The sequence below is a fragment of the Silurus meridionalis genome, chromosome 25 (genome assembly GCF_014805685.1).
Source record: "Silurus meridionalis isolate SWU-2019-XX chromosome 25, ASM1480568v1, whole genome shotgun sequence".
Taxonomy (NCBI): domain Eukaryota; kingdom Metazoa; phylum Chordata; class Actinopteri; order Siluriformes; family Siluridae; genus Silurus; species Silurus meridionalis.
Window position 1 is genome coordinate 712,501 of NC_060908.1, and position 15,705 is coordinate 728,205.

The 15,705-nt window shown below is 39.4% G+C and overlaps 1 protein-coding gene and 1 long non-coding RNA gene across 6 annotated transcripts in view; one reads left to right on the forward strand and one right to left on the reverse strand.

The window, feature by feature from the left end:
- Positions 1 to 15,705, forward strand: part of LOC124378845 — a 34,749-nt gene that overhangs the window by 14,226 nt on the left and 4,818 nt on the right. The window contains exon 2 of the long non-coding RNA XR_006924310.1: positions 12,176 to 12,371. This is a non-coding gene — a long non-coding RNA (uncharacterized LOC124378845). The remainder of the gene's footprint in view (positions 1 to 12,175; positions 12,372 to 15,705) is intronic.
- tnfsf13 (TNF superfamily member 13) lies at positions 12,895 to 15,692 on the reverse strand. 5 transcript variants are annotated; one of them, XM_046838629.1, is made up of 6 exons: positions 15,256 to 15,684; positions 14,536 to 14,617; positions 14,016 to 14,066; positions 13,765 to 13,883; positions 13,500 to 13,686; positions 12,895 to 13,147 (listed from the first exon to the last, which is right to left on the reverse strand). In XM_046838629.1, exons 1-6 carry the CDS (start codon positions 15,457 to 15,459, stop codon positions 13,038 to 13,040), a joined length of 753 nt encoding a protein of 250 aa, XP_046694585.1. In that variant the 5' UTR covers positions 15,460 to 15,684; the 3' UTR covers positions 12,895 to 13,037. The 5 variants fall into 5 exon arrangements, with proteins under 5 accessions (XP_046694585.1, XP_046694586.1, XP_046694587.1 ...); XM_046838630.1 differs by having other exon boundaries at positions 13,548 to 13,686; positions 15,256 to 15,676; XM_046838631.1 differs by having other exon boundaries at positions 13,548 to 13,686; positions 14,016 to 14,063; positions 15,256 to 15,673.

Below are 15,705 nucleotides of genomic sequence, written 5' to 3' on the forward strand. Positions count from 1 at the left end.
AGAGAGAAGTAGCATAGAAGTGTGGAAGGAAAAAAAGCCACAGAACGAGAGATGGAGAGACATTCAGAGAGAGAGAAAGAGGAAGAGAGAGGATTAGTTTGGATTTTGGCTGCAGATTTGATTAATTAGAAAGTCTGTGTGTGTGTGTGTGTGTGTGTGTGTGTGTGTGTGTGTGTGTGTGTGTGTGTGTGTGTGTGTGTGTGTGTGTGTTTCCTGTCAGTGTAGACTACGGGTCTGCTCACATCTGCTGCCAACTGCACACCTAACACACACACACACACACACACACACACAAACCAACCATTCAAACCAGGAAACCAAGAACAATGGAGAATCTGAATACTGCCATACTGTGTGTGTGTGTGTGTGTGTGTGTGTGTGTGTGTGTGTGTGTGTGTGTGTGTGTGTGTGTGTGTGTGTGTGCATTCTCTTTGTTGAAATTCATAAGACAAAATAAAAAACACACACACACACACACACACACACACACACACACACACACACAGGAAGTGAACACTCTGTGCTGAAGTCACCAAAAACCCTCTGATACTGGAGACTCCTTCCATCAGTACACGTCCCTGTGAACAAGCCGTTACCATAGAAACTGCATCACATCAGAGCATTCATATAAACTTTATCAAAGGCCTTCACCATCACCCTCATCCTCCTCATTATCCTAATCCTCCTCTTCATCCTCATCATCCTCCTTATCATCATCCTCATTATCATCCTCCTCATTATCTTCATCCTCATTATCCTCCTTCTCATCACCCTCATCATCCTCATTATCTTCATTTTCCTCCTAATCCTCATCATCCTCATTATCATCCTCCTCACTATCCTAATCCTCCTCTTCATCCTCGTCATTCTCCTTCTCATCATCCTCATTATCATCACCCTCATCCTCCTCATTATCTTCATTTTCCTCTTCTTCCTCATCATCCTCCTCATTATCCTAATCCTTCTCATCATCCTCTTCATCCTTCTTCTCCTCATCCTCCTCATCATCCTAGTCTTCCTCATCAGCATCCTCCTCCTCATCATAATACTGTGACTAATGGAGAAAAAGAAACTTCCTACATACTGTCTCTTCCTGTTTCCCCTCTTTCTCTCTGACCTTTCTTTCTCTTTCCTTCTCTCTACCCCCTCTCTCTCTTTCCCTCGCTCTTTCCCTCTCTCTTTTCCTCTCTCCACCCTGTCTCTCTTTTCCTTTCTCTTTCCCTCTCTCCACCCCGTCTCTCTTTTCTTCTCTCTTTCCTTCTCTCTACCCCTCTCTCTCTTTCCCTCGCTCTTTCCTTCTCTCTACCCCTCTCTCTCTTTCCTTCTCTCTACCCCTCTCTCTTTCCTTCTCTCTACCCCTCTCTCTTTCCTCTCTCTCGTGGGACTTTCAGACCTCCTGTTGTGTTAATTGACAGTTATTAACGGGTGAAGTGTTTGGGTTTTGGTTGTTTCTGACCTAGAAAAACAGACGAAGGGAGAAAAAAGAGGGAGAGGAGGAGGAGAGGGAGGAGGAGTGTTAGAGGTGGTGGTGGTAGAAAAGGGTGAGACTGAAGGAATGTTCTGGAAGAAAAAAAAAAGGGAAAAGAATCTTTTTTTCTGCTTGAAGGTTCATTGGCCTTCGGCACGCAATGATTTAGATATTAAATCACCATCTGAAAGCTGATGATGCACAGTAACACACACACACACACACACACACACACACACACACACACAAGAAGGTCTTTGTCGTTTGTCTACAGACTGGAAGTACGAGTACTTTGGAATGCTTTCGACCTCGTCGTCGTCTTCATTTTCTTTCTTCTCATCTTTCCTTCCTTCCTTCCTTCTTTTTGCTGTTTGCAGAGCAGGTCCTTCTTATTGTCACTGCACTCACACTGACATCCTCAGGCATTGTCCTCACTAAGCTGCAAAACCATCATGCCGTGTGTGTGTGTGTGTGTGTGTGTGTGTGTGTGTGTGTGTGTGTGTGTGTGTGTGTGTTCCTAACATATACAAACACTCAATGGTTTTTGAGGAAAAATCAACATCCGTATTCTGAGCAGGACGATCCATAAATCCAGGTGAATCATGAACAAGTTTTTCTATGACTGTTTTTTCAAGAAAATCTGGAAAGCCAGATAAAGTGAACTTCAGGTTGATTTGTGACATTGTCCAACATTGTGGGATTTTGGCGTAAAAATAAAATGGCAGACGATTCCTCAAGGCTAGTCATGTTTTGTGATTAAGACTCAGGGGTCTCCAAACTACGGCCCCCCCACATGTGGACCGACCCTCAGAATAATGCCAGAGACTGTAATTTAAAATATATCTTTTAATCATATCTGTATTTGATATTAACGATCGGCTTTCTAACTAAAATGTCCCCAAGTTACTAATAGAAGTCGAGGCACCGATAGTTGATCTCTGGAACGTGCGTTTTCTGTTACAGACCCCCGTTAAAGAAAAGAAATTACGTGTCCCTCACAGAAAAGCGCTTGGGTAAGATAAGTAAATGCTGAGTGCATGTGACCTGATTGCTGAAACGCTGCAATAAATAATAACTTAAGAGCACTGTAATGACGTCTCGTTCGAATTAATTTTACGTGTGTTTGGACGGTGCCAAAATGGCTGCCTGTAGTATTGTAGTGTTCACTAATGAGGTATTAATTGAAGGGTTTGGGACAGAGCCTGGACCTATGATCAGAAAGCTGGCACTGACTTCACGCCACAAAATCCATCTGCTTTCTATCAGGTGTCATGTAACCAGAGCTGAACTTTATGTACTGTATAGTGTGTGTATATGTGTGTGTGTGTGTGTGAGATGCTCCTGTAATGTGGTTCTGGTTGGTTATATGTTCAAACTGTCAAATGTAATTTATCCCACAAAACAAATGCAACATTGGGCAGGTCCTTAGTGTGTGTGTGTGTGTGTGTGTGTGTGTGTGTGTGTGTTTGTGTGCATGCGTGCGTGTAAGAGAAAGGGAAAGGCAGGGCAGAAGCTCTTCGTTACAGGATATATAATACAAGAAGACTGAATTCCCCCTCCACCCAATGGCAGAATAATAAACACATGTTTATACACGCCCTAAACACATGCTGCACGCTACAACACACACACACACACACACACTCTGAGCTTCTCGTTGTGTTGGCATGCTTAACAGTTGCTGTCACAAACCGCATATTGAAAACACATGGTCAAGTTTTGTACGGCACAAAACATGGATTTAAACATGGACATGAACTTCGATCCTCTAGAGGAGTGTGTGTGTGTGTGTGTGTGTGTGTGTGTGTGTGTGTGTGTGTGTGTGTGTGTGTGTGAAGGTCCTTTACACCATCTTTGCAAGACAGAATACTTATCATCAGTTTATCATCATAAACACACACACACACACACACACACACACAAATACATATTGATTTGTATATTACGGAATATAAATAATGCTAACGATGACCTTCAAATAGAATATAAAATCTGTTTTCATTTTTTATTTGTGTCTGTAGTATCACTTAATCATCATTTCTGGGGGCGGGGCCTAAAGGGGCAGGGTCTCAATTTTAAAACTTCATCATGCTCAGCTCTCGTGTGGCTTCATCTCGCAGGAGTCTGTGGGTTTGTGCACTTTTCCTGCTGCAATCTTCAGAATCCCTAAAGCTTTACAGCGTTTTCTCGTGTCACAGCTCCCCTGGGTGTTTGGACATCAGGATTTGAGCAAAGCTGTAATTGGCTGCCTGAAATGTCAATCATAAAACAGACTGTTATTTATAAAATGAAGCAGATGTCAGGACGTCCTTCATACGCTGCACATCTGGATGTGTTTGTACTTGCAAACTTGTTCTCTTGATTCACCGAAAGGATTTATTTTTTATTTGACTCCTTTAGACACACACACACACACACACACACACACACACACACACAAAAGCAGAGTATCTGAATTCAGTGCGCGTACTGAGGGCTGCAGCTCTTTACTCCATCTAGTGGTCAGAAACAAACAGTTTAGTTCGCATCAGAAAAATAAATCAATAAAAATAAACTGTTCTGTTTAGAAAACATGTATTTACTGTTATGTTTGTGTGATTAAAAAAGTGCACTAAAACCACTTATAAATAAAAGTGATCAGGAACGCACAAAGTCGCAGTTTACAGGAATGGTTTTATATGCTAATATGTTAGCAAATGGCTTAAAACTAGCAGCTAGCTGATCATTTATATTTACAATATGCTTCTGTTTACAAATGTAGCTTTGTGGAAACATTCCAGACTCCTGAAAGAGTTTTTTTGTCTTTTTCTTTTTGTTGTTGTTGATATTTTGTTGTCATCACACACCGTGTCCTTCAGTCTCGCACAATAAAAACTAATAAAAGGGGGAAAAACATTTATTACTTAATTAATTATTTCACAAAGAGGTTGAATAATTGATATTTTTTGGAAAGGAAATTAAATATTGCATAAATATCCTGTTTCATGTGTATTTGTGTGTGTGTGTGTGTGTTTGTGGGTGTCTGTGTCTGCTTGTGTATGTTGTGTTTGTGTGTATGTATTTGGATGTTGTGGCTGGTGATGGACGCTAAGTGATCAAGCTAACCGCTCAGGCTCGTAGCGCTGCGGCGTCGCTTGGCGTCTCCATCACAACTAAAACTTCCTGAAATCACAATTATATATTTACAGGAATAAAAAAATGATGTGAAATTACATACTGAGCCACTTCTGTTTTATTCCCTCGCTACTTCATCTATGATGGCACATAGAAGTGTGTGTGTGTGTGTGTGTGTGTGTGTGTGTGTGTGTGTGTGTTTGAGACATTGAGAGAGCAACAGATAAGAAGAGAAGAGGGTGACAGATAGAAGGAAGAGCTGAAAATATCTCGCACATGAACAAGAGGAAATCTGCTCAACCTTGTAAGTGAGTGTGTGTGTGTGTGTGTGTGTGTGTGTGTGTGTGTGTGTGTGTGTGTGTGTGATACAGAGAGAGGGAACCTTCACACACTCCCTGCCATTGTATAAAATTCTGCTGAATAATGAAAAATAAAAATAATGATGCCATTCATTTACATTTAATATGTGGAATATAGCAACCTGTGTGTGTGTGTGTGTGTGTGTGTGTGTGTGTGTGTGTGTGTGTGTGTGTGTGTACATATGTGTGTGTGTTTCAATCATACATTGTTCCATCTTTAATTATGTACAGTGCATCCCAGCATTTTTTATTTTATTTTATTATGAAACTATTTATTTTCGATTTCTGACAAAGTTAATTTTTTGTTATTATTTATGTATTTTTCATGAAGGTATACATTTGCATTGAGAGATCAAAGCGGAGTTTATTAACACTTTGTGATCTGTATTAGAGAACACAATATAACACTGGTACTCTACCCAGAAGTCATTATTCTGCCTAATACACAACACTGTACACCTTTAATCATCATCATCATCATCATCATCATCATATAAATATTAATAACAATAAGCTGCTAAATACATTTCTATTTTAGTACATATGTAGTTTACTAGAGCAGTGAAGAGTCCTAACACTTTACATTCTTTACATAGATAGATAGATAGATAGATAGATAGATAGATAGATAGATAGATAGATTTTGTAGATAGATAGATAGATAGATAGATAGATAGATAGATAGATAGATAGATAGATAGATAGATAGATAGATAGATTTTGTAGATAGATAGATAGATTTTGTAGATAGATAGATAGATAGATAGATAGATAGATAGATAGATAGATAGATAGATAGATAGATAGATAGATAGATAGATAGATAGATAGATAGATAGATAGATGTGTGTGTGTGAATGTAGTTATTTATTAAATAAAACTCAAAAATAAATACAATTATAAATATTTTATTACATTTAATGATTAAAGATTGCATGAATAAGAGTAAACTGTATAACACACACACACACACACACACACACACACACACACACACACACAGGATTCCTGCTGCCACTTGTATCTGTCTCATGACTTGCCAGTAAGACATGTATTTCAATGACAATGTGATGAGTAATGGCAAAGTGTGTGTGTGTGTGTGTGTGTGTGTGTGTGTGTGTGTGTGTATGAGATGGGGAAAGAGATAAAGAGAGAGTATTTCAATAGTGTGTGTGTGTGTGTGTGTGTGTGTGTAACCCTGACCCTGACCACAATAAAGGTGAGGTGTGTAGAATGGGAGGAAGACGGCAGCCGTCTCGCTCTCGTCTCCGTTCCTCTCGTCTGTTTTCTCTTTATTCCTCTGTGTGCAGGTTTTCCTGACACCGCAATCCTTAGCTACTGTACACACCACTGCCCTTAAAACACACACACACACACACACACACACACACACAAACGATGACATCCAGAGTGCTCTGTGTGTGTGTGTGTGTGTGTGTGTGTGTGTGTGTGTGTGTGTGTGTTGGAATGTGGGCACACCAATACTTATTACACCACAACTCTACACAACACAATGCAACTGTACATTCAAATACACATCAGTACAATACAACACTACACAATATTTTACCATGTTACAATACACAACATTTTACTTTTATCACACTACATTACACTACACTTTACAATGCAACACTATATTACAATACACAATAATACACTACACATTTCACTACAATACACAACTCTACACTACACAATTCAACATTGGACCACACAACTCAACACTACACTACACTACACAGCACTACAATACACAACTCTACACTATACAATTTAACATTGAATACACAACTCAACACTACACTACACAGCACTACACTACACAGCACTACAATACACAACTCTACACTACACAATTCAACATTGGACTACACAACCCAACACTACACTACACTACACTACACTACACAGCATTACAATACACAACTCTACACTATACAATTTAACATTGGAATACACAGCTCAACACTACTACACAGAACTACAGATTTCACTACAATACACAACTCTACACAATACTACAATACACTACACAACAATATACTACACTGCAATACAAAACTCTACACCCCACTACACAAAATACACTACACTACACTACACAACTCTGCACTATACAATTTAACATTGAATACACTGCTCAACACCACTACACAGTACTACACTACACTACACATTTCACTACAATACACAACTCTGTACTACTCTACACCACAATACACAACACCACACCACAATACACTACACTACAATGCACAACTCTACAATACAATACACAGAACACAATACACAAAAATCCCTACAATACACAACTCTGCACTATACTAGAATACAATACACTACAATACACAACTTTACACAACACTACACAACAATATACTACACAATTCACAACTCTACACAGAACTACAATACACATTACCCTACAATACACAACTCTGCAACATACTAGAATACACTACACTACACAACTCTACATTACACTACAATACACAACTCTACACTACACTACACAAGAATACACTACACATTTCACTATAATACACAATTCTACACTACACAATTTAACATTGGACTACACAACTCTACACTACATTACACAACAATACACTTCACATTTCACTGTAATACACAACCCTGTACTGCACTACACAATGTAAACATTCTACACTTCACTAAACACAATCCACTGCTGAAGCTTTTCATTTCACCTCCTTTTATATTTATTCATTTTATCTAAATATATTAAATTATAAATATATTATATTTTTATACGTTAATAAAATTAGTGGCTTTAACGTGTAATTAACGTGTTCATTCTGACAGCTGTAGTATTTATATCTATTTATAACTGGTGTATAATCAGACACTGCGCTTTCACGTCTCCATTACAGGTGAAATATTTAATAAATAAGGATCATTTTTGGACTTCATCTGTTGACTTTTTGATCTTCAGAGACAGTAACACGTGTAAAACTGTGGATCCTGTAGTCAAGTCAAGTTTATTTCTGTTACGCTTTTTACAACCGACATTTTCTCCAAGCAGCTTTACAGAATTAACATTAAAGTGATAGATATAAATTCTATAAAAAACTGTTACAGTGTGTGTGTGTGTGTGTGTGTGTGTGTGTGTGTGTGTGTGTGTGAGTTCAGACTTGATGGGAAAGTGCACTCTAAAACAATGTGTGTTGATTAGAGACGTGGAATTTATGAAGGGTCCGATATGAGGGTTGTGACCTCTGACCCCTGACCCCCCTCTTATCTCTGGGATAAGAGTTTATTTCTGTGCACGGCGTTGGACTGGGAAAGAGCAAGAAGGTCACACACACAAGGCGTTAAAACCTCCAGTAGGAATATGATGGATGTCCTTCATCCAGGACAAAAGCAGTTCATTTATCCGATTATATTTCTGCTTCAGTAACGACTTCTTCCCCTCTTTCTTTTTTCTTTCTTTATCTCTTTCTTTTTCCCTGAACTTCTTTCATGTTTTTTTTCCCACTGCGTTTCTTCCAGCAGTTCGTAATCGTGCCGCTGATCATCACACGCTCTCTTGTAGATGTTGGTTTAGATCACATCGTTCGGACCACGAGCTCAACACGAAGCTCAAAACTGAATCCTACACAAACTTTCAATCTGAAAGTGTACAAATGGTCGTTTTTTTCTAAATCAACACTGATGGTGTTCGTTCACAGAGCTGGTTATTATTCTACTCAGTGTTGGTGTTATTGTCCAGCCGAACTCGAGCGTTATTTATTACCTCCTCTCGACCTCACAACATTCTCAGGATCTGTTCTTTATTTCTGCCCAGAAAATGAAGGGATATTTTAAAGTGTTCCCGTCATTTCTCTTCTGTTCTTCTGTTTTTCTCATTTCTGCACCATCTAGGGGTTTATTACGCTTTTACACAGAGGGGAAACCCGAGCACGCGCTTACTGGAAGAAGTGTGTGTGTGTGTGTGTGTGTGTGTGTGTGTGTGTGTGTGTGTGTGTGTTTATTGCATACTAGATTAATGTGTAATCATATTCCGCTCAATAACACTGTATAAAAGTGTATTTGTACACATCACTATACAGCTGTTGAATTCTTTATTCTTTTGTAAATGTAGAATATTGTAATTGAATATATAGAATATCAGTGATACTGTGATGTGTGTAAATATTATAGCTACTGAATGACTTTAGTATATAACAATACTGTTCACTGTAAAGCATTTCTATTTACACTCTACTCAAACACTGCAGTGCTGCGTGAAATCCTGCACCTAATCTACTGTATTTACTGCAGTTCAGGGACTAAAATCTGAGTATTGTGTGTTTATGCAATAAGTGAATCCTGTTAAATACTAAACAATTCAAAAGACTACTGCTGTAACACTTACATAATACTCAAATTAAATAGTTTTACTATTATTAATCATTACTAGCGGATCTGCAACAGCTAATGGATAATAATCTACAGAATAATTCAGTGTAAATGAATGGCGTTATTATCAGTTGTGCTGCTGAAGTTACGGTTTAGCGCGACGGTAAGAGAACGGCTGCTTGTGAAATGGCGGACAGTACAGGGGCATCCGGCAGCAGGAAAAAGTGTCCAAAAGTCATCAAAGTCATGAGACAACTTCATATTAAAATGCTGTAAGACTGTAAAACCTGCAAGTGATGAAAAAGTGGAGTTTCTGTGGGATGAAGGTACCACAGTGATGCACGTGAAAAGAAAACACGAGTCACGGCTGAAGGTGGAACATCAGCACGGGGAGTAAAAACTCTAAAATCCTCATCATGTGTAAATGGTGCAGTTTAATGAAGTGTTTTTGTGTAAACTGTTTGAAACTTCAGGAAAGTCGCACTGGATCTGTTCTGTCGGGACTCACGAGCGTCAGGTCACGTGATCGGGTCACGTGATCAGGTCACTCACGACATCGTGATGATTCAATTAAACCGCTGTGAACAAACACAAGCTCTAAACAGCAGCAGCAGGAAACGATTTGATTTCTGTTTATAAATGAAGCCTGTTAGCGTGCGGCGTTTCTCCGCTCACTTCACTTTTATAGCATTTTTCTACCACAACAGAAACTTTTCTGTTTTCAAACGTGATTTACTGCGAATTTACTACGTTCAAATGCAATTTTGCAATTTTTGTATATTTAATTTATGCATATATTATTTTATTATTCTACAAAAAAAATTTATTATATATTCTAGATGATTTTATCCTCACAACTAAACAAGAATTGTCAAAACAATGTATTATATTTTATATAGATTTATTAACCTGGTTGTTTTTTTTTTCTGTTTTTTTTTTTATCAGAAAGAAAAAACTCATGTATGAGTGAATTTGTTAAATCCCACATTCACTCCTCAACCAGCAGCACGATGAGCTTTAAAATGTCTATATTAAAGATTGTTTTACTTAATATGTAGTTTTTGTATTCTATAAGTACACTTTTATACATAAATATATCTTCACCCTCGGGCCATCAGGGAAGCGGTTCTGACATCCAGACTGTAACAGTTTCCTCCCTCAAGCCATCAGACTTCTTAACACAGAACTGAACTGAATCACACACACACACACACACACACACACACACAATGTGTAACTGATCTGTACAACCTGGACTCAACACACACTCGTACTCACTTCACACACCCATGACTTCAGCACACTCACACTACATCACCTCATTACCATAAACTGTTTCCATGTTGTTTTTTCACATCTTTTCTGGATTGCTGCTGTTGCTCTTTTGCACAATATTTTGTTTACATTTTTGCTACTGTTCACTGTCTCGTTACAACACGTTTACTGCCGGAGATATTTTGTGTTCTGTGTGTTGTCTTGCGTTGTCTTGTGTTGTCTCTTTGCACTGTTTGCACCAGGTTGTACACGTGCACTTTATGTGGCGAGGACACTTACAGTCCTTAACCCTGTGTTTTTCTGTTTCTGTGATTGTTGTTTTATGTTGTTTTATGTTGCATCAGGGTTCTGGAGGAACGTTGTTTCATTTCACTAGTTATAATGGATTATCAAAATTATGTTTAGTTGCAGCCATAATTACTGCAATTCTATCACTTATATACACATCTGTATTACCTAAATAGTGTCTAACAAATGTAAACTATTCAATTTTTAATTGATTTTATTGTATTTACTCTAAATAAATGGAGGAAAAACGTGTGACAATTGAATCAATATAATAAACCAACAATTGTTTTATTTAACAGTTAAAATGTTAATAATAATTGACGTTAATTACAAAAGAATATTTCATGTTTGCCATTTCTTCCCCCAAACTGAATCAAAATCCTATTTAACCGTGACTGAATTTATTGTACTGTTACTGTTACCTAATAAATAAATATATATATATATATATATATATATATATATATATATATATATATATATATATATACTGTGTACCTGTATAGCGTAACTTATACATGTACACTAATGTATATTATATTCATGACTGTATATTGTGTATTATATCCACTACACTACACTGATGTTATATACAGTCGTGTAATTATAGTTGTACACTTGCTATAATTCACCTACCAACATTCAGTTAAAGTCACTTATACAGTAAAACAGTTATGTGGAAAACTACACCGTATACTTACATAATGCTAAAATATGGAATATTGTGTTTCTGGAACTGGAATTCTGCCAATTGAGACTATATAAAATACTAATAATAGTAATATTAGAGTTATATAGAGAGATTAAGGTTATTCTTGAACATGTAAATATTATATATCACATTATGCCACAGTCAGAGACACAATACAGTGCTCCATACGGAGGTGTGCTGATGTACTTCAAGTAGATATAATATAGAATATTAACACTTCAAAATCCTACAAAAGTATATTTATACAATACTATATTTCCATACACATAGAAATTGTGTAAATATTCTATATACTATATAGATTATAGAGAATATTACTGACATGAATATTAGAGAGCAGTTATAGAGGACTGATACTAGACTTGATTGTAGAAATATTATAGCTGCAGTATTTATAACACTGTAAATGTTCATATAACTCAAAAATACTGTGTTGTATATACTGTAATAGTGAACCTGGTGCACTATACGCGTTATAATACAGGAACTACCATCTAAATGTAGTACTCATGCAATTATAATGTGATCTACAGTATAATTAGACTGTATGCAAACAATACTATAATATACTGCTATACTTACTGTCGTTTCCAGGTACTGACACCTGAATACAGTGTTCATGCAGCACTAGAGGAATGGGGAATATCCTGATATTAGTACCCTCTACAGTTCTCAAACACTGCACTGGTGTTTTATTGTTAGACTAGGAACTCCTGAGGAACTCGTCCCCTAAACTCATTCTGGTCTCCTCAACCCTGAGCTCAGCAACTGCCGTCAAATCAGTGGAAAGGTATACAGTTTATATGGTGTGTTTGTGTTTGTGTTGTGAGTTTGCCTTCACTCAGTTCCTCCACTGGCTGTTTATGGTTTAGGAAAGTGAACCGAGCAAAATGAGTCTAACGTGGTTTATTGAAACATCTCACACATTTATCTGGATTGTTTTTTTAAGCATGATGTTATATTACTAGGACCATTAACAGATAAAAAAAGCACATTAGCGCCGTTTTATTTTGTGTGTTAGATAAACGTACATGATATTATGGCAGTTGATTATTGCTTCTGTAGTTCCGTGGCTGTCCACTAGGTGTCTCCAACTCCTCCTTCAGCGATTACAAAGTGTAAGAAAGAGTGAGGGAGAGACTGTGTGTGTGTGTGTGTGTGTGTGTGTGTGTGTAAGAGATAGATAGAGAGAGAGAAGAAGTTAAGAAAAGAAGTGAGGGAGAGACAGTGTGTGTGTGTGTGTGTGTGTGAGAGAGAGAGAGAGAGAGAGAGAAAAAGTTAAGAAAAGAAGTAAAGGGGAGAGACCATGTGTGTGTGTGTGTGTGTGTGTGTGTCATGCACCTTTTTTTTATAACTTTCCTCTGAAATCCAATACAATAACATTTATCCAAAATCCACTTACTACAACACACACACACACACACACACTTGAAAACATTTGTATGAGGGTCAGAGCTCAGACACTGAAGATCCCCATGAAGGTGGCCTGAGCCGAGATGAGGAGTTCAGCGGATCTCCGTGGGACAGAAAGTTCCAGAACTGACCCTGACTCCAGGAAGTGTATGCCTGAAACACACACACACACGCACACACACACGCACACAGTATTTTTGGGATTATGTAAATGGATTTTTAGAAATTGCTTTGTTACAGCTTTAAGACGTTACTGCTGTGTGGTAGAAAAAGCTGTGAGAGGAAGTGACTGGGACTAAAATCTCTTTAATTAAGTGGGCGAGAGGGGGGTGGTATCTCCATGTTAGTATCTCCACCTCATGATGGAGCTCTGTTCCTGAAACACCAGGACCTTCAGAAAGACAAAGAAAGTGTTCATTTCCCTGTGTGTGTGAGTGTGTGTGTGTAAACTCCAGTTTGTAAATAGAGGGCGGAGCTGGAGGACTGAGTGGAAAGGATCACACACCTGTCAGTTTCACGCTATTCAGGACGTTGTGAGTGATGTAATCTTCACCTGCAGTGTAGCACGTGTTCAGTGGCCCGCTCACGTTACTGGGCATGCTCTTCAGGCACTTCATCAGTTTAGTCTCCGCCCCTTTCAGACGCTTGGTGATCACGTGACCCATCAGCCTGGTAGGGTCCTTATAGAGTACCTGTAGCACAGGAGCGAGGAACAACGCCTGAGATCCATCAAGCGTCTGCGCTGTATCCTGAAGATCGTCACAACTCACCTGACTGTAAATGAAGTACGAGCCCTCGGTAACCACAGTGATGGACTCCCCGGATACCTGAAACCCCGCCCCCTGGCTCCGCCCGACCGCCCAGGATAGCACGGTGGAATCGCGCTCATCTGGACAGGAGATGAAACCAAGTGTGAGCGTTTCTCAGGAAAACTATGATAAGTTCTAGAGTTGCTGGTGAGCTACAGGAGTGTGTGTGTGTGTGTGGGTGGGTGTGTGTGGGTGTGGGTGGGTGAACGTACCGTACGAGTATGTGGAGGCAGGAACCAGGTGGACAAACGTGCGCTGTTCTGCTGAGAAATGACACAAACACGACAGAAATGACACAAACAGGAATTAAATTTGTGTGTGTGTGTGTGTGTGTGTGTGTGTGTGTGTGTGTGTGTGTGTGTGTGACAAATAGAGTGTCAGAGGGACAAAAAAGAATGGATAAAAAGAGAAAGTAAGAGAGTCAAACAGAGAGAGAAAGAGAGGAATTCAACTAGGCAGAAAGATGGAGAGGGGGAGAAAGAGAGGCAGGAAGGGGAGAGAGAGAGAGAGAGGGAAAAAGAGGGATGAACAACATCTTTTGACACTGAATTTAATGTACTGTGGTGAGACAGTCAGACAGACAGACAGACAAGCAGACAGTATCCTTGTACACTCAGAGAAAGATTAAAGTGGTTGAATGAAGAAGTGCAGAATCTTGAACACACTGCACATCTGTGTGCGGTTCTACATCCACAGTCCTGCAGTAAGTGTGTAAGTCAGTATTAAACTCACTCTGTCTCTTCCGTCTTGGTTTACTCTGTGAGGAGACGTCCCGCTTCGACCTGCTGCCTCCACACGTCAACGCCACTGACATCTGAAACACACACACACACACACACACACACACGGTGTGTTCATATGGACACCAAAAACTCCTGATCACCTGATTTCAAGATAATACATTTGCATGCACTTTTGTAGCGTGAGAAAGGGTGTGATTCGTTCAATGTCATCACTGGCTGTTACATGTTCAATCTAAAAAAAAAACTAATTTGGGTGGAGATTAAATAAACCAGGAGACACGTTTCTTCAGGTCGTGTTTTTTTCTACAAAACTGGATAAATGTGTGCCTTCAAAAAGCAGGTAACTGACAGACACACAGACAGGTTGGCAGAAAGGAAGTGACATGCTGACCAACAGACATACTGGACACACAGACAAGCTAAGAGACAGACAAGACAAAGTCAAAGAGGCAAACTGAAAAAGAGACAGAAAGGCTAACAGACAGACAGAAACATAGTCTAACAGACAGACATATAGGCCAGCAGACACATATAGAATGGCAGACATATATTAGCCAACATACAGACAGACAGACAGACAGAGAGATGAAAGGCTGCCTTTCTTGTCTGAGTACGTGTGTCAGACAGACAGAATGATGATCTGACAGACCCACAAGCCTACACGCAGACAGAGTGACAGACAGACAGACAGGTTTCTCCACTCACCCACCCCTGAGCAGCAGTAGTAGTAGCAGTAGAAGTTGCTGCACTCGGTCCTGACGCTCTGCAGCTCCGTCAGCATCCGCCTGTGCGTGTAATGCAGGTGGAGCAGAGCCGCCATCACCCCGAGCATATACACCAACACACTCCACTTCAGCATGACTCCTCCGTCACACAGCTGCGCGTGCTTAGCGGAAACGGCAGGACATTTCATTTACACCATCAAACTTCTGCAAAACTTCTGTTCTGAGGAAATGTCATTTTTTTCCTTTAACGCCTCTGAACGCTGACTTTCACTTTCGGAATGTCCTCAGTGTCCGTGTGGGAGTGGACTGCTGCTCCTGCTCCCGTTCCTGCTCTTACTGCTGTTCCTTCTCCTGCTGTTCCTGCTCCTGCTCCTGCTGCTGCTTACTCACCGGTTCTCCGCCCGCAATAAAAGCGCGCTTGTGCCGCACAACTA

Excerpts from the sequence above, each read along its gene's own strand:
- tnfsf13 (XM_046838627.1), bottom strand. The coding sequence starts at position 15,459 with ATGAAATGTCCTGCCGTTTCCGCTAAGCACGCGCAGCTGTGTGACGGA. Across the intron at positions 14,618-15,255 it reads ACTACTACTGCTGCTCAGGG|ATGTCAGTGGCGTTGACGTG; the intron begins GTGGGTGAGTGG and ends TGTGTGTTTCAG. Across the intron at positions 14,067-14,535 it reads ACCAAGACGGAAGAGACAGA|CAGAACAGCGCACGTTTGTC; the intron begins GTGAGTTTAATA and ends GTCATTTCTCAG.